Here is a 22,811-nt window from a genome sequence, read left to right as displayed (position 1 = left end):
GTACCACAGTGAGGGAACCTAGAGCTGCTTTGTATTCGTATGCTCTATGAATTCGTAGCCGAGCTCGGGAGCTAACTGGCCATATTTTATGCTTTATTCTTAATAATATTGAGAAAATTTTTCTTTAAGTTCCGAAAGGTGTCACAGTTGGCAACGCCTGCCCCAGTGTCGTTTGTCAGAGAAGACACCACACGATCTCGGTAACGTTGCATGCACTTTCGTGGAGTTCTCGTTGAGCCTGCATGTACTTTCGAGGAGTTCTCGATTAGCCTGCATGTACTTTCTTGGAGCTCTCGGTTAGCCTGCATGTACTTTCGTGGAGTTCTCGGTTAGCCTGCATGTACTTTCGTGGAGTTCTCGAATAGCCTGCATGTACTTTCGTGGAGTTCTCGAATAGCCTGCATGCATTTTCGTGGAGTTCTCGAATAGCCTGCATGTACTTTCGTGGAGTTCTCGATTAGCCTGCCTGTACTTTCGTGGAGTTCTCGGTTAGCCTGCATGTATTTTCGTGGAGTTCTCGGTTAGCCTGCATGTACTTTCGTGGAGTTCTCGTTTATCCGGCATGTACTTTCGTGGAGTTCTCGATTAGCCTGCATGTACTTTCGTGGAGTTCTCGTTTAGCCGGCATGTACTTTCGTGGAGTTCTCGATTAGCCTGCATGTACTTTCGTGGAGTTCTCGATTAGCCTGCATGTACTTTCGTGGAGTTCTCGATTAGCCTGCATGTACTTACGTGGAGTTCTCGGTTAGCCTGCATGTACTTTCGTGGATTTCTCGGTTAGCCTGCATGTACTTTCGTGGGGTTCTGGATTAGCCTGCATGTATTTTCGTGGAGTTCTCGTTTATCCTGCAAGTACTTTCGTGGAGTTCTCGTTTAGCCTACATGTACTTACGTGGAGTTCTGGATTAGCCTGCATGTACTTTCGTGGAGTTCTCGGTTAACCTGCATGTACTTTCGTATTCTAACAGTGCTTTCACCGGTACCATTGTTATGATTTAATCTTTTATGTTCCGTAAGTCTTTTAAAGAAAGTGTAGTTCGATTTGTTTCCGTGAAGCCGATACGTACTCTCTCGAGAAGGTGGAATATTGACTAACTATATAATATTTAAATAACGTATCATTTCAACACAGCACTTCTAATCCTCGGTTCCATGCCGCATAAGTATGGTGCAGTCTACCTATCAGCGAAAGAGTGTCTACGAAATGAGATTCTCCTAAACACGTTGCGACATGTCATGTACTTCCGCTGTTTCCCCTGTGGTTTAATTCTATGTAAACGTTAAAGTCATATCAGTGCTTAACAGCAGCTTATCAACAGCAGAGAAACCGTACAAGAATAAAGTTTCAACGAGACCTAAAAGGGACAAACTGTAAGTATAAACATTTTTATTTTGTGATATTCGAAATCGAAAATCCTATGATACTTTTAGTAAACAAGAGCATCCAATGAGTACGTTTCAAGTTTCTTATATTCAGTGATGTGTTTGTAGACACACCTCTGGAATCAGTCCGTCCGCGTGAAACACCACTCTTTTTGACTACGGAGTCACGGAGATCAACATATTTTTGTCAACAAACATTATCAATGAACTTAAGCAGCAATTCTATTGCTATACGACATACATTATACCCACTTTGTTGATTCTAAAGTACTATAATATAGTTTATTTTCAGGCCGGTATCGTCAGAGGATTTTGGAAGGGGGAGGGGACGGGGAGTAATTTGGAATATGTCCGCCCTAGGTATGGGTTATTGGGGAGAGATGTTTCCTCGGATAGGTGGCTACGTTTGTGTAGCTCAACTTTAAGTTGCAATGTTTGCAATTTTGTGTGCATGTGTTAAAATACTTGTCATTAGGAAGAAACTGAGCTATTTGGAAGTAGGGGAGTAATCCCTAGTCATTCAGTGGCCACGTATATATATAAATAAATATATATATATATATATATATATATATATATATATATATATATATATATATATATATATATATATATATATATATACATATATATATATACACACACAAATGATTTCGAGCTGGTTAGCATCACGTTTGATCTCTAGAGTAAGGCAAAATATGTCAACAAAACAGAACTAGTATTGTTCGATACAGGTGACGAACGCCTACAGTGGAATTACGACCTTCCTTACCGGTTTCGAACCTCTGGACATACAATCAGCGTCCATAGCCTAGTGATTAGGGTGTCCCAGTGGCGGCGGAACCGGGGGGGCTTGGGGGGCCAATAAAAATGTTGAGGGGGCAAATGCATGATAAGCCCCCCCCCCCCAATATTTACCAAGGCTCCGAAACGTGCATCTGCCCATTTTTCAATGCATACTTGTCGATCTGTCCGATGCACACGTATACTCTATAGGTGTAATAATTTTAGTAATTGCTGGGGGACCCTCGGCCCGTCCCCTGGCTATAGACCACATTGTCACCCCAACCGCGTCTTCACGCCCCGTGAAAAGTGGAAGCAGTGAGTGTGAGTACCGGTAAGCGTAACACAACTTCGTCTTAGGCCAATGACTTGCCTCATTTCAGCCAGTTCTCCAACATCCCCTTACTTAGTGGCGGAGCGTCCATATATACAGTCAGGGGCGGATGCCCCCCCCCTGACCGACTCAAATGGACTGCTGGCGCCCTTTTCAGCTTTTCACTACTTTTTACTTATTCGCGATTTTTGACTATTTTATTGCTATTTTATGACATTTGTCATATTCTGTTGGTGTAATTTTCCGACAAAATCGCGACGACACCTATTTTTTCTCCGTTTATCTGCAAATTAGCAAGGCCCCGGAAAGGGTCATTTCCTGCAATCTAGGGAGTATCTTTACTCAGAAATTTTCTGTACGCTCCGCGCCAACCTGTGGTGGCGCTCCGCTTAGATAGTGTCGAAAGCGCCCCTACAGACCATCCTTGCCCTCCATGACCAATACCCTAGCTCCGCCACTGCCCTTACTACACTCAAAAACATCTTTGCGAGTACACTACGAGTAATAGCTACTCTCTTAAAAAACCCATCGAATATACAAATTACAATGTTTTTACAGACTTTTACGTGCAATCTGAGAAATTGCAGGCTTGAGACCCATATTTTAGGGCTAGGTATTCGCAGCATAAAACACTCGGAAAGTGCCGCTTCCGGCCATCTGGGGGTTTGAAAAAAAGCAAAATTTTCTTGTACGCTCCGCGCTCCGCTTAGATAGTCTCCACTCATTACCCCCCCCCCCCAATAATTTTTCCGTTCCGCCGCGCCTGGGGTGTCCGCGTACAGAGCGGAAGGCCCGTGGTTCGAATCCCGGTGGAGGCTGAGAGTTTTTTCACTGTTCTTGATTTTCCAACTCATTACGATTTTCATTTATATATATTCATTTGCCTTTGTCGTTTACCTCCATTGCATTAACATAAAGTCTGTTCAAAGTATCTCTTTCGAGATCCGGCTTTCGGAATCACAAATGATTTCGAGTTGGTTAGCATCATGTTTGATCTCTAGAGTAAGGCAAAATATGTCACCAAACAGAACTAGTATTGTTCGATACAGGTGACGAACGCCTACAGTGGAATTACGACCTTCCTTACCGGTTTCGAACCTCTGAACATACAATCAGCGTCCATAGCCTAGTGGTTATGGTGTCCGCGTACAGAGCGCAAGGCCCGTGGTTCGAATCCCGGTGGAGGCTGAGAGTTTTTTCACTGTTCTTGATTTTCCAACTCATTACAATTTTCATTTATATATATATATATATATATATATATATATACATACATACATACATACATACATATATATATATATTATATATATATATATATTTCATATATCAGTATAAACACTGATAAGAACTATCCTCCGAAACGATGAAAACAAAACAATATAGTACTTTAGCGTATAGTTGCCATCGCACAGGCTTATACCGATATTAAAGTGAGAGACATAAACAAGTTGGTCTATGAAGATCGCCGAGTCAGCAGGTTTTTTTCAGGTAAATACCAGACTTTTTACTCTACATTTTATCAAGTTCGACCGATCCTTGCATTTTCAGTTCAATAAACTTGAACCGTGGCCCTGCAGATCGTTTAACGGCTTTACAAACACCTATCAATACATTAACTATTTCCGATTCGCAAGAAACGAACTCAAAAGACTTCAAATAAAAGGAATTCGTATATAAATGGGTAATACCCTGCAAAGAACCCTTATCGAAAGAAAAACAATCACGAAATTGAAAGGAATTGGCAAACGGAAACCCCGGTGTATGAGACAATGGAAGTAATAATGTACTGCAATAATCTCTAGATCTCGTATGGTGCTAAGCAACTCGACATATATATGTATATATATATATATATATATATATATATATATATATATATATATATATATATATATATATATATATATATATATATATATATATATATATATATATAAATATATATATATATATATAAATATATATATATATATATATATATATATATATGTATATATATATATATATATATATATTTATAGTCTAGTATATATATATCGATTATATATAGAGCATATATATATATATATATATATATATATATATATATACAGAATAACCACTCTTTATAGGCAAGCCAAGCCGTAAATAAGAAATGAATGTGTAGCAAGTGTTATAACAGATATAGTAAATCAATAAAGAATAACACACCAGAAAAATTCCACTTCACGACTGGTTACGTCCTTTTGGGACTCATCAGGCGAAGGTAGGAATCGAACCCCGGATCTTGGTGTCACGAACCGAAATACGTACCACTCGACCACAGTGATTCACAGTTTTGAAAACCTGATATTCGATATATATAAACTCGATGAATATATATATATATATATATATATATATATCGAGGGGTACACTTTAAGACAAGTCACAAAGAAAGAACCTGGGCATGCAACACCGAACGACTGATCCGCTTTCAAGCCCTGTCCCCGTGCATGTAGACTGTGATGGTATGATCATCGTCAGGTGTGTATCACAATTCCCCTACAAGGGGAACATAATGCTACACATGATCTTAGTAAAAAGGCCGCTCGCAACGTATATGCACGATCGCAGATATGATGACCGTGCGTTTGGCTTGGTTTTCACGGGTTTGTTAGAAAAACAATAAATGTAGAGAGCTCCTTAGATTTAACCGATTGGTTTTAAGATTTAGATTCAGCAGTGTAGCAGTCTAATGTTAAAGTACTTTTCATAAATATATTTACTACATCTATCAATTTCATTGTTCCTATAACAGCGCCCAATAGTTTAACTAAGAATACTGAGGCAATCCCCTACACGGCCCACTCAGCTCGTTTTCACCTCCCCTCGCCCCTCCCCAGTAGGTCCCTTTTTGGCATGTGAAACAAACAATGATAACACAAACCTAACAATCATTTACGCTTTAAATTCCCCATCTGGCTTCCCCTCAGAATATAAAGGCTGTGGCTACCATATAAATGGCATAGCGTGCTGTTATATCTTAATTAACCTGTTGAAAGCAATGAATAAAGCAGAGCTTATAAAGCAGTGGCGGAGCTAGGGGTATTGGTCAGGGGGGGGGGGGTCGAGAATGGTCTGTAGTGGCGCTTTCGACACTATCTAAGCGGAGCGCACCACAGGTTGGCGCGGAGCGTGGAGATTTTTTTGAGTAAAGATACTCCCTAGATCGCCTGAAATTACCCTTACCAGGCCTTGCTAATTTGCAGAAGAACGAAGAATAAATAGGTGTCATCGTCAACAGAAATGTGAAAAATGTCAATAGGTAGATGAGAGTGCAATAAAAAGTCAATAATAGCGAATATGTAAAAAGTGGTAAAAAGCTGAAAAGGGCGCCATTAGTCCATTTGAGTCCGTCGGAGGGTGGTTCCCCCCCCCCCCCCCTGACTGTATGGACGCTCCGCCACTGTTATAAAGTAACGTTAATTCTTATTTTTCTAGAAAGTTAATTACCGAATAAACTTTTCTAATTTACCCTCTCTTTTAAGTGTAAATTTCTGAAACATAAGACCTCAAAATAAATAATGTTTAGATGCAAACTTACAAGGCCTAGGAAGTGCCACTTCCGGCAGTCTAGGAGGCATTTTTGACAAAAATTTACTGGCTCCGCTTAGATAGTGTCACGATGGTTCTTTTTTCGAAACGGCCCACCCACTAACAATTTAGTAGCATCGGATGATTTCACCCAATCAATATCTTGAAAACCAGAATAGCTACATAGAAACATTTCCAGCACTCATTATTTTTTGAGCTATGACATATCAAAATTCTGCCTTATGTCACCATTCCAGAACATTTTATGTGTGGCAATGTTGATACCAGAAACATGAAGTACGGCTTTTGTAACCATCATTTCTATCTCTACGAATGTCGTTACGGCTACCCAAGCCTCCAAAGTCCACCGAAATTACAGTGAACTCGCCTCATGACGCCAATAAACAACACCTCGTACTTTTATTTTCTCTAGTTTTAAACGTTAAGTTATGACTCGATTCATTTACGAAACATAATATCTTAACTAGAGTTTAAGGTGGAATTTTTGATGATATCATGCACTAGTGTTTAAAGTTAAAGATAAGAATCGTGAAGTGTGTGAGTAATTATCAATATTACCATGCAAGCAGATAATTCAAATAAGTGTATTTATAATTCGTGTTTTTCGACAGTTATATCTCATGTCGGGAACTATGTCCAAGGGGTGGATCATACTGGTGTTGGCTGCATTCAGCTGTCTTATGCAAAATGGTAGGTACAACCTATAAGAATGACTTCCTACCCTTTTCTGACAGTTTACCATACTTATCGTTCCATCGTTCAATATTCCTTAATTGTTGCATTATTTTGTTTTGTTAATACCTCATAATTGAAATCAAAAGAAAAGATTGACGAATATCTTATACGGGAATATTCCGGTGGCAAACAACGTGACAACAAAATGGAAGATGTAATAATATCACAAAATACTGGAAACATTGATGCTGGAAACATTGATACTAGAAACATTGATACTGGAAACATTAACACTGGAAACATTGATACTGGAAACATTAATACTGGAAACATTTATACTGGAAATAATAATACTGGAAACATTGATACTGGAAGCATTAACACTGGAAACCCTCATTTTAGCACCTAGTTACTAACTTGAGGTACTGTAATAATATGACATCGATACTGAAAACCTACATCTTATCACCTAGTTTCTTATTTGACTCGGGTATTGTAATAATATGACATCGACACTGGAAATCCTCATCTTAACAACTTATTTCTTATTTGACTTGGGAATTTTATTATATCACATCGACACTGGAAACCTACATCTTAAAACCAGGTTGCTAACTTGAGGTATTTTAATAATATTACATCGACACTGGAAACCCTCATCTTAACACCTAGTTGTTAACTTGATGTGATGTATTAATATCAGATCGACACTGGAAACCCTCATCTTAACACCTAGTTGCTAACCTGGGGTATTTTACAATAACTCATCGACACTGGAAATCCTCATCTTAACCTCTAGTTGTTAACTTGATGTATTGTAATAATATCACATCGATACTGGAAACCCTCATCTAACGCCTAGTTGCTAACTTGATGTATTGTGATCATATCACATCGACACTTGAAACCCTCATTTTAACACCTAGTTGCTAACTTGATGTATTGTAATAATATCAGATCGACACTGGAAACCCTCATTTTTAACACCTAGTTGCTAACTTGATGTATTGTAATAATATCAGATCGACACTGGAAACCCTCATTTTAACACCTAGTTGCTAACTTGAGGTATTGTATTAATAACACATCGACACTGAAAACCCTCATTTTAACTCCTAGTTGCTAACTTGCGGTATTGTTTTAATAACACATCGACACTGGAAACCCTGATCTTAACACCTAGTTGCTAACTTGATGTATTGTAATAATATCACACCGATACTGGAACCTCATCTAACGCCTAGTTGCTAACTAGGGGTATTTTATTAATATTACATCGACACTGGAAATAATCATCTTAACACCTATTTGCTTACTTGATGTATTGTAATAATATTACATCGACACTGGAAATAATCATCTTAACACCTATTAGCTTACTTGATGTATTGTAATAAAATTACATCGACACTGGAAATAATCATCTTAACACCTATTTGCTTACTTGATGTATTGTAATAATATTACATCGACACTGGAAATAATCATCTTAACACCTATTTGCTTACTTGATGTATTGTAATAATATGACATCGACACTGGAAATCCTCATCTTAACACCTAGTTGCTTACTTGAGGTATTGTAATAATATCAGAACGACACTGGAAACATTCATCTTCACACCTTATTACTTATTCGACTCGGGTATTTTAGTAATATCACATCGACACTGGAAACCCTCATTTTAACAACTAGTTGCTAACTTGCGGTATTGTATTAATAACACATCGACACTGGAAACCCTCATTTTAACTCATAGTTGCTAACTTCATGTATTTTATTAATAACACATCGTTACTGGAAACCCTGATCTTAGCACATACTTGCGAACTTGAGGTATTGTTTCAAGGCGTCTGTCCCAGATACACATCTCCTCACACCAGGCAATTATAATACGTGACGTCGTAATAGCAGGCGTTCTTCCAAGCTGTACTTTTCCTTTTTGGCCCCTTTTTTCTTTGGGGTTTTCGCTAACTTGTGATACATTTAGAATACTCGAATATCTGTCAACTCAAGGCTTCATCAAACATACAAGTTTTCCCATCAGTATATTGCATCCCGTAGATGAATAATTCCCAAGTTATGAATAACCAAAACCTTCACCAACTTTCGGAACCGTATCTTAGCGATCATGCATGCTTTTATGTCATACGTACTCACACAATGATGTACATTCAACTTGGACAACCGGACCATTTTGATCTTGTCAGTGCAGTAGTTGATACGATGAAAAGGGAACCTGCATGAAAGTCCTTATCGGATTTTTCAATAAATCAATCCCGGGACTATCATTGCCTTCAGAAGAAAATGTGATGTCATCAATGTGGGGTATGGGAACTTAATATGGACCCAAAATATCCCCTGGATTATTGACTATGTACAGTGTTTAGTAATTCCCGATAAGAATATTAACGGTGCGCATGTTATTTCTGAAAGATTTCTGCACAAGTTTATGAAGGGAGTGTGAAAGTCATACCGATCATCAAATATGAATATTTGGAATGTTATGATCTTTAAAGATCCTTCTGATTATGAAAGAGGGGAACATATTTCAAGCATCCTGGTGATAGTTCCATCCAATATTTAGATGGCGTTCTCAAGATATTGATAATTAAAATTGGATCGGTTAGGTTTCTAACATGCAAATATGCCTCTAATTACTTAACCAATTAAATTAATAACCATGTAAAGTTGCTCTAACACACGATGCTCTTATAATTCAGAGGATTTACTCTGTCGGAAAGTTTTGATGGAACTTAATTTGTGGCCTTTCGCTTCCAACATTCAGTCCAACATCCCCCCTCACCCCCCCCTCCCTTACGATAGATTGCATCCACTTCCGCCTCTGCTTTTTCCCTGAACACCAGCAAGTACATCGTGTATTGTTATCGTTAATAATTAGAAAATATCTTCAATGTTTTTTTTTTTCAAATGATGCATTTCACAATATAATAGTACCATGCACGTACAATTATAAACGCAAACGATGCTATAAGTGCTGGAAATTCAATCACTTGAATATTTCCAGCCTATCTGATCCCGACTTGTTTGGATAGTACAGACTCAATTCTCGAGACATTTGCTTAAAGTAGATGGTTATATTGTTCATGACTACACTTATAATTCGCGTCTTTGCTCATTCAGCTCACTCTCAGTGCACATTACCAGAAGATCCGCCAAATGGAAAGATTTTATCTCGCAACAGCGATCTTACCCATACTTACAGACGTGGTTACAGAATGAGAGTAACATGTGATCCGTCATTCCGGATGCGACCAGAATCAGACAGATTGACATGTGTTGGAGACAGTTGGGAACCAACAATCGAATGTGTCCGTAAGTACTGTTCACTGGGAAGTACAATCAAAACAATACCCATGCATGCACGTTTTTGATTTCAACCTTCACGTTTTACGTGACCACGCATGGAGCCAAAACACAGGGGCAATCTATATTTCGACTTAACAGCCGTAAGTGTGTATGGCGGGCCATCAGTCTCAAATCGTGGGGAATCGACATATACCGATTTAAATCGACATATACCAATTTCCTTCGACTTATACCAGTTTCTAGCAACTTAAATTGACTTCTACCGATTTACATGTATTGACATATCATCAATTTAAACTGGTAGATGTCGATTTAAATTGACTTATACCAGTTTAATTCGACATATTATCGATTTAAATCGACATATACCAATTTAAACCGATGATATGTAAAATAAATCGGTATATGTCAATTTAAAATGACATCTACCAGTGTAAAGCGATGATATGTAAAACCAAATCGGTAGAAGTCAATTTTCTTGGACTTATACCAGTTTCTATCGGACTAAATTGACTTCTACCAATTTACATCGACTTATCATCGATTTAGCTCATTAACATATTCCAAATCCCGATTTCGATGATGATTTACAAGTGAAGAGACATCACGTGAAGTCTCCTGACAAAGCGGGCGAATAATTATTGGTTTCAAAATTACCAAGCTAGCAAGAGTGTCCATCATGATTATGTCCATGGTAATTATGGACAATTATTTGCAAAAAGATTTCGGTGTAATAATAAGGAGTAAATACTGTTATGTCAATGAGGTGAAAATCTCTCAATGCAAACTGGGCTAGTCTAGTCAAGCACGTGGGGCTATAGTATATGGATACTTTAAGCCAAATACACATAGGCCTAAAGTACGTACACAGTTGCAACTACCTACTCCAGTTACTCCATAAACAAAGTTGATGCTGTGCTGCAGTGATGCCTATTGTAAGGTTTTCTTATACTATAGCTATAAACATATCCAGGGGGTTAAACAATTACAGTATTTAAGCTCAAATCATGCATTCCACTCGTGTTTATTTTCAATTATTCGCCCGCCTTGTCAGGTGACTTCACGTGATATATCTTCACATGACATTCATCATCGAAATCGGGATTTGGAATATGTTAATACCCTATTTTGTCTTTGGTTCCCATCTTATGAATATTAATGAGTAGTAAGGTCTTCCCCGTAAATGTTTTTAAATTTCAGTATCTCTGCAACTGTGTGTCTGATTCAGTTTTCACTTGGTATGGTGATGTAACTACATATATGTTCTTTGCCACAACTTCACCTTATTAATATTTTATGATGGGTGGGGCCTCAAGGGAAATTGTCAAACAGCTGGTAAACATTGTATATCAACAACCACAAGTTGAATCAATGTCAAACTTAGTAAGTAGATGCCCTAGCTGTGATGAGTATATTTGTTTAGGTTTCCACCATCAATATTAATGAATGAATATTATTGGATGGGCAGAGCTTAACGTAAAATTTGGTTCTTGCTGGTGTGGTGATGTTGGTACAAGCACATTTCATGGCATTTCCATCTTTATGTCATTCATATTCATCAAATTGCAAGAAAGGGCTTTAAACACATGAAAAGAGCCAAATGCTTTGTAACACTACATTTATACAATCAACCGTATTTTATTTGGTTAATATCATGAATTTTAATCAGTGAACATAAAATTCTTCATCATGTATCTCTGAAATTGTATGTCTAACTTTGCTTTATATATGTACTTGGATATTAAAATGTAAGGACAGTTTTTTAGATACATGCTTATGAGATCGTAAAATTTTACCTCATAAATAATCATGCTGTATATGTTTCTATACGATGTCACTAAATATACTTCGACAACATGACATCTGATTCTGGCACCTTCCTTTATATGTTGCCGAATTAGTCAATAGACATTACTCTTTATTTTGATGAACACATGAACTCATGAATATTTAACATGTATGATTTACCACACTATGAATATGTTTCGAAATCGTAAGCACTAAACGTTTTTCGTTTTCTGGTTGTAGACGTAGACGGTCATTTCATTTCAACATAGAGCAAAGTGATAAGAGCTTGTAACATATTAACTCTTAGTGTAAATCTTGGATGAACTGTGTACATACTTGAAATGGATCCACTTTAGTAAGCTCGAGAACCACGACATTTGTTGTAGATATCAAAGTTCCTTTGAGGTAATTAGAGGTCCAATCGCCCCCCAAAAAATACAGCCAAACAGTAATTGAATGAGCTTTATTTTGGTATGTGAATATGCATTAATATGGTATTTCAATGGGAAGGTTAATTCTTGATATGTAGACTTCCAAGTGTGTTTCCTATAATATACAACATCATGTCATTTACTGTCTCGAGAAATGATTGCTTTATGAAACCGCTTGGTAGTGTGCAGTAGTTTGCCTGTAATCATATAGGCTGGCTACATCGGACAAAAAGAGTAGCCCACTCGCTGATGTGGCCAACTCAGGCTCAAAAATGATAGAAAACATGGATAGCAGGGTTAAATGATTGTTTTTTATTTCTTTCTGTAGCTGAAGACTGTGATCTCCTCCCCCCATTTCCAAGAGGTAATATTATATATAGAACTGGAGAAGCCGGTGTGGTTGCCCGCTATGCGTGTACGGAACGAGGATATCGATTGCATGGCGAGACACGGTTAACGTGTCAAGGTGACGGTACCTGGTCTGCTGACAGTCCAGTGTGTCGTGGTATGTATATATCCAGTGTGCCGGTATCAAATATCCGGTGTGTCGTGGTATGTATATCCAGTGTGTCGTGGTATGTATATCCAGTGTGTCGTGGTATGTTTATCCAGTGTGTCGTGGTATGTATATCCAGTGTGTCGTGGTATTTATATCCAGTGTGTGGTGGTATCATATATCCAGTGTGTCGTGTTATGTATATCCAGTGTGTCGTGGTATCAAATATCCGGTATGTCGTGGTATATATATCCAGTGTGTCGTGGTACGTATATCCAGTGTGTCATGGTACGTATATCCAGTGTGCCGTTGTATGTATATCCAGTGTGTGGTGGTATCATATATCCAGTGTGTCGTGTTATGTATATCCAGTGTGTCGTGGTATCATATATCCGGTGTGTCGTGGTATCATAAATCCAGTGTGTCGTGGTATATATATTCAGTGTATCGTGGTATGTATATCCAGTGTGTCGTGGTACGTATATCCAGTGTGTCGTGGTATGTTTATCCATTCCATGTATATTTCAAGATAGTACTGTATCTTACACAGCAGCTGGATCATCTACAAGGAGGGTAGAGACCAAATTAATTGATGTGGGTTCTGCAGAACTATAAGTTACACAAGTCCATAGGTCTCTACAGTGATAAAGTTCTACTGTTCGCCTTCGAAGTTTCAATTTAAGAAATAAAGAAAAAAAGTGACACTAAAAACGCTATGTATTCTTCTATATACATATATATATATATATATATATATATATATATATATATATATATATATATATATATATATATATATATATATATATATATATAGTAAATAAATAAAGAACAACACGCCAGAAAAATTCCATTTCACGACCGGTTTCGTCCTTTTGGGATTCATCAGGCGAAGGTAGGAATCGAACCCGTATCTTGTGCCACAAACCGTAGTCCGTACCACTTGACCACAGGCCTTTGTATATCGAACAATATTTGTTCTGTTTTGTGACATATTTTCCTTACCTAGAGATCAAAGTAGATTCTGACCAACACGAAGTTATTTGTGATTCCTAAAGCCGGATCTCGAAAGAGATACTTTGAACATACTATATATTAATGAAATGGAGGGAAACGACAATGGTAAATGAATATATTAGATTGAAATCGTAATGAGTTAGAAAATCAAGAACAGTGCAAAGGCATCCAGCCTCCACCGGGATTCCAACCCGGGCCTCCCGCTCTGCACGCGGATACCCTAACCACTGGTCTAAGGACGCTGATTGTATGTCCAGAGGTCCGAAACCGGAAAGGAAGGTCGTAATTTCACTGTAGGCGTTTGTCACCTGTATCGAACAGTACTAGTTTTGTTTTAGGTGACATATTTTGCCTTACTCTAGAGATCAAACATGATTCTAACCAGCTCGAAGTCATTAGTGATTCCTAAAGCCGGATCTCGAAAGAGATACTTTGAACAGACTTTATGCTAACTAATTGAGGTAAACGACAATAGCAAATGAATATATATAATTAAAAATCGTAATGAGTTGGAAAATCAAGAACAGTGCAAAATTATCCAGCCTCCACCGGGATTCGAACCCGGGCCTCACGCTCTGTACGCGGACACCCTAACCACTAGGCCATGGGCGCTGATTGTATGTCCAGACGTCCGAAACCGGTAAGGAAGGTTGGCGTTTGTCACCTGTATCGAACAGTACTAGTTCTGTTTTAGGTGATTATGCTTTACTCTAGCGATCAAACATGCTAACCAACTCAAAATCATTTTTGATTCTCAAAGCCGGATCTATATATATATATATATATATATATATATATATATATATATATATATATATATATATATATATATATATATACATATATATATATTTATATATATATATATACATATATATATATATATATATATATTTATATATATATATATATAAATATATATATATAAATATATATATATAAATATATATAAATTTATATACATATATAAGTATGTAAATATATATCTATAAATAGCAGGTTTTGGCCACATGAATAGAATGTTGCTGTTTTATTACAAATGTGTAGAGAATTGATTAATAATGTTTCACTTTAAATAGACAATAGAACGTATGCAAGTGTTGGCAGAACTTAAAAAGCTTGTTTTCTTGTAAAGACGAACCCATTTTTACTGTTGTTTTTCGTGGAGTGCGCAACAATATGAAAACGTAGCGTGAAAACAGTCGTTCTTGCTTGTTTGGGATTTATTAGAATAACAAGCTGACCAATGGTGTCCATCTTCAAAGTCTCCTCAGATGTTCCTAGATGCCCTCCTTTACTGGAAGAAATAGAACATGGACGATCAACTGCTGAAAATCGCACATACGCACCAAAAGAAATAATCAATTATTATTGCGAAGAAGGCTACAGAACAACTAGTCAATCATGGAGAGCGTGTGCCTTGAAAAATATCCGACATACGTATAGTGCAGTCTGGCTTGGAGTAACCCCTCGGTGCGAAGGTAACAATTTTATATGTATAAAAGATACCAAACCAACTGGGTGTCACATTGCATGCACTTTTCGAGTTTGGTTGACCAGTTCTGGCAATTTCAGTAAACTATCTCAAGTGATTAAAATTGTGTGACTACTTGGAAAGCTTCCTAAAGTTTCTTCATCAAACGAAGGTTATTTCCATCTGATGAGAATCATATTAAAAAACAAAGTAACTTACAAACATTTAATTATCTGACTTTTCGTTGTAAATGAAACTTTAGTGATGAGTATTATCGAATGTTACCAACATCATCATTAAATGTTGTTGTCTTAACACGATATTCAAACAGAGAAAAAACAGCGTGGGCAGGTGTTGTTGGTGGCTGTTGAAATTACAACGAGATTTATATCATATTGAGGCTTTGGGTTGCTCTTATTAACTTTCTTATACATGTTTTTAGATTCTTTAAGTTCACTGATAAAGGCAGTAATTACTAAACAATGAATTGTTGCATTTTCTGATATGTCTGTCTTCCAGAAATAACCTGTCCTACACTTAGGGGTTATATAGAAAATGGTGCAGCCTTTGCGACTTCGAACATGGTTGGTTCAAACGCTACCTTCAGGTGTGATTCAGGATATGAGTTGATAGGTGACTCTCGTTTGACCTGTACAAGAACAGGACGATGGAATGGATCAATACCAGTTTGCGATACGGGAGGTGAGTTATTGACAGCAATACATCAGCTAAAGCTAAATACACTGAAGTTGCTGTGTCAACCAATACAGATGGATATGTGGTTGCAACATCCTTATTTTTGTTTTTTGTTTGTTCCTTTAGAACTACTAAAACAACGGACCTTAACAATAAGTCAAGAATACCAGGGCAACAGATCTGACTCAAATAAGCTACAATTTGTATACTCCTCTCAGATTAATTCTTTAAGTTACTACGTTAAGAGTTGAATGATTTAACCACAGGTTAAGCATATAGAGACGTAGAGGAGGCTCTTCGTAGTATTTTGCTGGCTTGTCGATATATCTATTTATTTTTGTGTTTTTACTTTAGAAAATCATTGCCCTGTTCTGGGTATACCACTGAACGGTTACAAGACTGGCGATCGGTATAATGCAAATGACGGCGTAGAATTTCATTGCAACGCAGGTTATACGTTGATTGGGTCACAGTTTAGAAGTTGTCGTCCGACCGGCATGTGGTCGGGTGAACCAGTGAAATGCATTGGTAGGTATGCAAACCGAGGATTCATCAATGATAATCCAGTCACTCACAGAGCGGGTGAGGGGTGCTCTTCCAACAAATGACGCCCCAGATGGCCCCCAAATAATATTTATGGTGGCGAAGGAAAATACACAGGAAACTACCCACGGTCTAATAACATGCTCTGGTCAATTGTCGTGTTAACTTCATAATTTTTGTGTTCAACAAAAGGGTAAACCTATACAAAGTTGCGATATTCCCTCTCATACCCTTCCCCGTCATCATCATAATCAAACATGTACATCTCGATCACGTTAGCCAAGTCATCTCTTCCGGAGCAAATTACATTAACTTGGACATATTCAATTGTATAGGAGCCCCTCAAAGAATCAGAGGAGCAAATAGTCCCAATTCAGAAAAGAACTATATAGTAGCGTAAGAAGGTTACCTTGGGGGGGGGGGTTGGGGTCGGTTGGGGGCGATACAGATAACTGATGGGGTCTGAGGGTCTTTCAAAGAAAAAGGTGGCCAAAATAACGAAATGAAAATTCAATTTTTTACTATTTTTTCAAATTTTTCTCTTTTTCTCGACATTTCAACTAATTTCATTTTTATGTCGAAATTTGTACTGCTTCGTCTCAAATCTTTACTCCTTTCCGCTTCATTTATTTTGGACATAAAAACTAGAAAGTTCGACGTTTTGCATTGAAATTTAACTGAAACTATCTTATCTTAATATTTCCACTATGTGCTCAAAATTACGACATTGTATGTTAAATTCGACTTTCTGTCTCGAAATTCCGACAATTTTTTACTAATGTCAACTGTATTTTTGAGTGGCTTTAATTCGTATTGGCGCCATCAGCGTTGCGTTATTCGTAAGGTGCTATGCCCCGTCCCCCGTAAATTTAGTTTTTATTCTTTTATTGATCCATGTGGATATTTTTGCTGCCAAATGCTGAATTGTGAATGTGAGTCATCCAAGTAATGGGCTGATCAATTTAATAGTGCGGAATTTATCAAAGTTTTCCAAGTGGTCAACATATTAATTGAATATATAGTCATTCTATTTATTTTTTTTTTAATTTAGATATTCACGAATAGATCCTAATATTTCGACGGGCCCCTTAAGTTTCTATAGATATAGATAATTACTAACTAAATAGTATAGTGAACAATTTATCAATTATGCTATGATAATATTCTCTTATTAAAAGTAAGAGCTTCATCAATATGTTTAAAATTTCTAACATTTTTAAGAATATTATTTGGAATGTACCTGAATGTTTGCATACATAAGGGTAGTAATATCGCAAATGAGTTAATTATATGACTCATTGTTAACCCTTTCAAAGGCGATCAAGATTTTGACGACATCCACGAGATATCGTTAAAGATGAGAGAAAATTTAGACAGGTTTGAAGCTAGCGCACCTTTTGAAGCTGTTGTGAGTAATGAGACTACAAACACTAATGTCCATCGAACTGCACGATTTATCCCATTGAGCCACGATACTGGGCTGGATCTTTACTTCATGTTTGACGGATCTTCAAGCGTTGGCGAAGATAACTTCAATATTGGAAAAAGGTTTGCAAAAGAACTCGTTAAAGAGGTAAGTTTTGAGATTAGCATCCTCTGCATAAATATATCCTTTACTTGGAAGATGAAATGTTGATCATGGTTTATAGTATGGGCAGCTATGCCAGTGGACATGCATTATTACTCTTGATTCCTTGACGAAGGTAAATAGTATCCATGTGATGGTGATGGTGTGGATATGTGTGTAAACGAAACTCCAACATTTTTGTTATCTTGCGAAAGTAAACTCTGTATGATCGTGTGTGTGTATTATTGTATGTGACACATATTATGCAAATATAAAGCTTTGCGTAGAACATCAAAAGTTCGAGATAGAAATTCGACACTATAAAGATACAGAAACGTCGACATTTTGAGATAAAATGGACGACGAAGTTCTGAGATAAAATGTCAACATTTTGAGGAGAAACGTTATAACTTCGAGATAAAAAGTTAAAACTTTGAGATGAAACGTCGAAATGTTGAGGTGGTCATCATAGCATCCATAAAATGGGATTCTTCTGTGGAACAGCTTTCAGCTCCTCAAATTTTGGAAGCTTAAACTAGGCCACTGTCTAATTCATGAAAACTACATGAAAACTGATCTTGCGTTTTTATATCAAGTAACCAGAATGACTTGTGTTTAAGTTGTAATTATCGGACTCAAACAGTTTACCACTTCCTTCCCAATAAACCGGGCGAAAATCATGCTCCCTAATAAAATGGATAGATCATAGCTCTGATGAAACTTTAGAAGTTCCCTTCAACTATTCCTCGGAACGTCATGATTTTCCTGGCAAGTCGCTAAAGCTGGCCAAAAATATTTCCTTGGGGATCCTTCACAGTAGAACACCCACCACCCGCACTCTCCCTCAAATTGCTGCTCCTGGCACTTGCCAAACACAATACCAAGTTCATCCTGTACTTTTTGTAGATTGGTGTGACCGATAGACCAAACTCATTGAGGGTCGGAGCGTTGGTTATCAACTATGAGACGGAGATTGGCTTTCATGCTGTAGCATTTGATTCAACTGACGAAGTCCTTTATGCCATTGATCGTATACCATACAGAGGTAAGAGTTTCAAGCATGCCTTATATATTATCTTGTTCGGTAACAATCATATTCAGAATGTCGTTTGAATCGTGTAGCTAAGATTGCTTGAGTTCAGATGGTTACCATAGCAATGTCAGTTAGCTTCGAACATCTCTATTTGTGATCTTCTTCAGTTAGCTTCGAACATCTCTATTTGTGATTTTTGGGTTTTCGGTTTTCTGGTTTTCGTTCCCATCTCATTCTCATTTTCATTCTTATTCAGGTGGTGGGGAAAATATAGCCAATGCCTTCCAGATTTTGTCTAACGTGATGCTTCCAAACACCGCAATGCTCAATAGGGGAAACACCTTTAAGACAGTATTTCTTATAACTGACGGTACCGGTATGTATCTAAATAACAAAGACGTTTAACTATATTTTTGTAACAATTGTAATGATTGAAAGGTTCAAGTTATTGTGATTAACGTATAGTGTATAACTAAGGACAAAATACAGGTGATTCTGTAGGAAAGAGAATGTGACTGATGCCATACAAACATAGGTATGAGCTAAATGAATACATAAAATCTCGTATTTCCTACATTCACTGTTATATTACTGCTATCACATGTAGAGACAAAGATAAACATTTGTTTTTTTGTGAAAGCTCAACCTCTTACTACAAAAAATATCAGTGATGACAGTGTCTGAAACTTAATTTCATATTTACGTTAATATTTTTTCAACTGTTTCATTTTCATCTTTTATCCCTATTACTCGCTATTCATTCACACTTGTTACAAAATCTCGCATCTGATTGGCCTGTTGTCGTCAGCTGACCGTGCATTAACCTATGTATAATACACGCCAGACTCAGAGGAGGATTAATATAACTTGCAAAACAAAGTATATCGACAAGCTTAACCCCAGCTGCCTAAGCTACTCGACTTAAGCAAACAAGTATGATTTGGAAACAAGCCCCTTCGGTGTAAACACCCCATTGTAATATTATGAAAATAAATTGTGAGAAAACAATCTTGCAGCCTGAAGTAAGCTAACCATACGTTGCAATTTTTGGATCCACCATTACAGTTTGAAACAATAACTACTACAGATTATATTCCCCTGTTGGTTTGTGGCCCTGATTCTCAGCCTGGCCTTGGAGTTAGATGCGGTCTATTGTTTATCGCAGGATAATGCACGATCGGAGGGGGGGGGGGGGGGTGGGGTTAACACAATGCATGAGCACGGGGCGGTAGACCGAGTGCGTCTAGCAATAGCGATATAGCTTTGTATACTATCATAATTGTAAAACTTTTAAGTCTGTCTTAATTCTTATTCTAATTTCTACACCATTTTGTTTGCGTGTGTGTGTCATGTGTATGTATTCGTTATAACAGGGGAAGCTACTGGAGGAGGTGACGCGCAACAGGATGCCAGAGAATTTAGGGACCTAGGTGTTACAATACATTGTATTGGAATTAGTCAGAATGCTAGCAGACGGTCACTCAGTGGTCTGGCAAGTGAACCTTTACAGGAACATCTTTTTTTTCTGAAAGACTACTCAACGCTTGAACGTTTCATCAAGGCAGTCACCAATCAAACACCCGGTAAGTCTATGATGTAAGACAAATTATTAATTAAAGTTTTGTCACAAGCAGGCTGTATAGCCGGTAACCGTGAGAACATGAAAGCAATTGAAGTAGAGTTCGCCGTTAGACCGGTAAATTTGAGTAAGGTTTGGTGACTTTGGACCGTGTCAGTTACACGTGAATGTTTGAACTTATCAATCTTGGGGCTGGTAGGGAAGTGACACAAGAAGACTGAAAAAAAACCCATAAACACAGTTCTCTGGTAAATATAATGCAACAATATGATGTTAACTCGGCTATACTGACCTGTATCGAATAGTTTTAGAGGAGAAAAGATTACATGAAAATAAAGATAAAACGAACTCACAGATAATTGGCTCCCGGGAGACTCCTGATCCTAATTTACCCCAAAAGCCAAAGAACATTAAACAGATGCGACTCAAACACATATGCACATGCACAAATCAAAAGGTAGACCGCTCTAGTATAGTTACAATATTAAAAATATTACCTTCCGCTTCCAGAAAGTTAACGTCGACGATCTATTAGTCTCACTCAAATGTTATACAGCCATATTCCATATTATACAAAATATGAGTTTTTCTTCTCTGTGTTTTAACTGAGTGATATAGAAGAAGCCCACCAGTATGTCCTCCGTCGAAAGAATAAAACAGAATATGATGTGAAGATGTTGCTCTCATTTTAAACGACTCCATCGAACATTTAATGTACAAAAGAATAAGGTGTCTGTTTCCTCCGTGAAAGAATAAGAAAGAGGTGGTTCTACTCCTCTCTCCACCTCTCGCCACCTCCACCTCTCTCTCCTCGACGATTCTCCCTCTTCCTATCTGTATCTCCTGTGTTGTCCTCTTCTACCAAATCTCTCCCTCTCTCGACGACCTTCTAACTCTCCTTCATTTAGCTCTCTCCGACACTCTCGCCTATCCCTATCTTATGTATAGAGTTCATTATTCCCTTTCACCTATCCCATAAATTCCTTTCCTCCACACCCTGTACGGCCATACGTCACCAACACCACCAAGTGCCCAAATAAGGCTACCCTCACGAAAAACAAAGGAATACAATGCTAAGTTCTACAAACATTATTAATTAAGAATACCACATAAATACATTCTTCTCCTCTCTTCTGGAAATAAAGTGACTTTTACTGACTGTTACTTTCTATCTGTTTTCTAATAACGACTAAAACCAACCTGTCATAGGCATCACATCGGAGAAACCGCGCAACAGACGGCCGATACAAAACAAGCAAAGTATTTGAGTTTCATTAACCAAGTTACAATAATTGATAGGGGAAATTTAAACAAAGAGCGTTAGAAAGTGAGGAATAAGAAAAAGGAATGAAAATAAAGACGGAATAACACAAGAACAAAATAAAGCAATTCTAACCAGTAGACACCCTGGTTACAGCTGTATGTATAGACTTATATAGGTACAAAATATATCAAAGAGCTTTCAACTTTCTGTTAGAAATAGTTTGCTACTCCGTCTGCAAGAAAAATATTGTCGCTTTACAACTTAAGGGACTCGAAAATGATTTTCTTTTCACCCGCTGATCTTTGGACCGGGTCGATATCAATATCTTTGTCATGCATTGTCATGCTAGGAAGTTCACGACGGTGTACCAGGCTTAGTTTACTTTTGAATCCAAATGCCCCAAAGGACTGCAAAGGGTTTGAATGCATGAACATTAAAGATTAATCTAATAAGATGAAATCAGAATTAACATTGTGATATGTTAATTTCGTTACACTTCTGCATGCAATATTCCGTTCATTCATCTAAAATGTGATTTAATTTTCAGAATACAGTGAGTGCGGCGTGTCCCCCCGAAGAATATCAAGGAGGGATAGAGTAGAAGATACACCTGCTAGATTGGGTGACTGGCCATGGCAAATTTACATTGAAATAGAAGTAAGTGTTTCAATTGTAAGTACTGCGAAAAGCATACTGCCTTTATAGTATATATATTATAGTAGTATATATATATATATATATATATATATATATATATATATATATATATATATATATATATATATATATATATACATACATATATATATATATATATATATATATATATATATATATA

The 22,811-nt window shown here is 37.3% G+C and overlaps 1 protein-coding gene across 1 annotated transcript in view; it reads left to right on the top strand.

The window, feature by feature from the left end:
• The first annotated feature begins 1,310 nt into the window (after positions 1 to 1,310).
• LOC139964116 (complement factor B-like) overlaps positions 1,311 to 22,811 on the top strand; it is a 38,057-nt gene continuing 16,556 nt past the window's right edge. The window contains exons 1-12 of the mRNA XM_071965474.1: positions 1,311 to 1,371; positions 6,691 to 6,769; positions 9,900 to 10,091; positions 12,633 to 12,809; positions 15,083 to 15,298; positions 15,811 to 15,993; positions 16,342 to 16,515; positions 17,847 to 18,103; positions 19,004 to 19,142; positions 19,387 to 19,506; positions 20,504 to 20,713; positions 22,521 to 22,630. Coding sequence (XP_071821575.1) covers positions 6,700 to 6,769; positions 9,900 to 10,091; positions 12,633 to 12,809; positions 15,083 to 15,298; positions 15,811 to 15,993; positions 16,342 to 16,515; positions 17,847 to 18,103; positions 19,004 to 19,142; positions 19,387 to 19,506; positions 20,504 to 20,713; positions 22,521 to 22,630 — 1,848 coding nt within the window. The 5' untranslated portion in view covers positions 1,311 to 1,371; positions 6,691 to 6,699. The remainder of the gene's footprint in view (positions 1,372 to 6,690; positions 6,770 to 9,899; positions 10,092 to 12,632; positions 12,810 to 15,082; positions 15,299 to 15,810; positions 15,994 to 16,341; positions 16,516 to 17,846; positions 18,104 to 19,003; positions 19,143 to 19,386; positions 19,507 to 20,503; positions 20,714 to 22,520; positions 22,631 to 22,811) is intronic.

Source organism: Apostichopus japonicus, chromosome 22, assembly GCF_037975245.1.
Source record: "Apostichopus japonicus isolate 1M-3 chromosome 22, ASM3797524v1, whole genome shotgun sequence".
Taxonomy (NCBI): Eukaryota; Metazoa; Echinodermata; class Holothuroidea; order Aspidochirotida; family Stichopodidae; genus Apostichopus; species Apostichopus japonicus.
The sequence above is the reverse complement of the archived record's forward strand: the minus strand, read 5'-3'. Positions and strand labels throughout refer to the sequence as shown.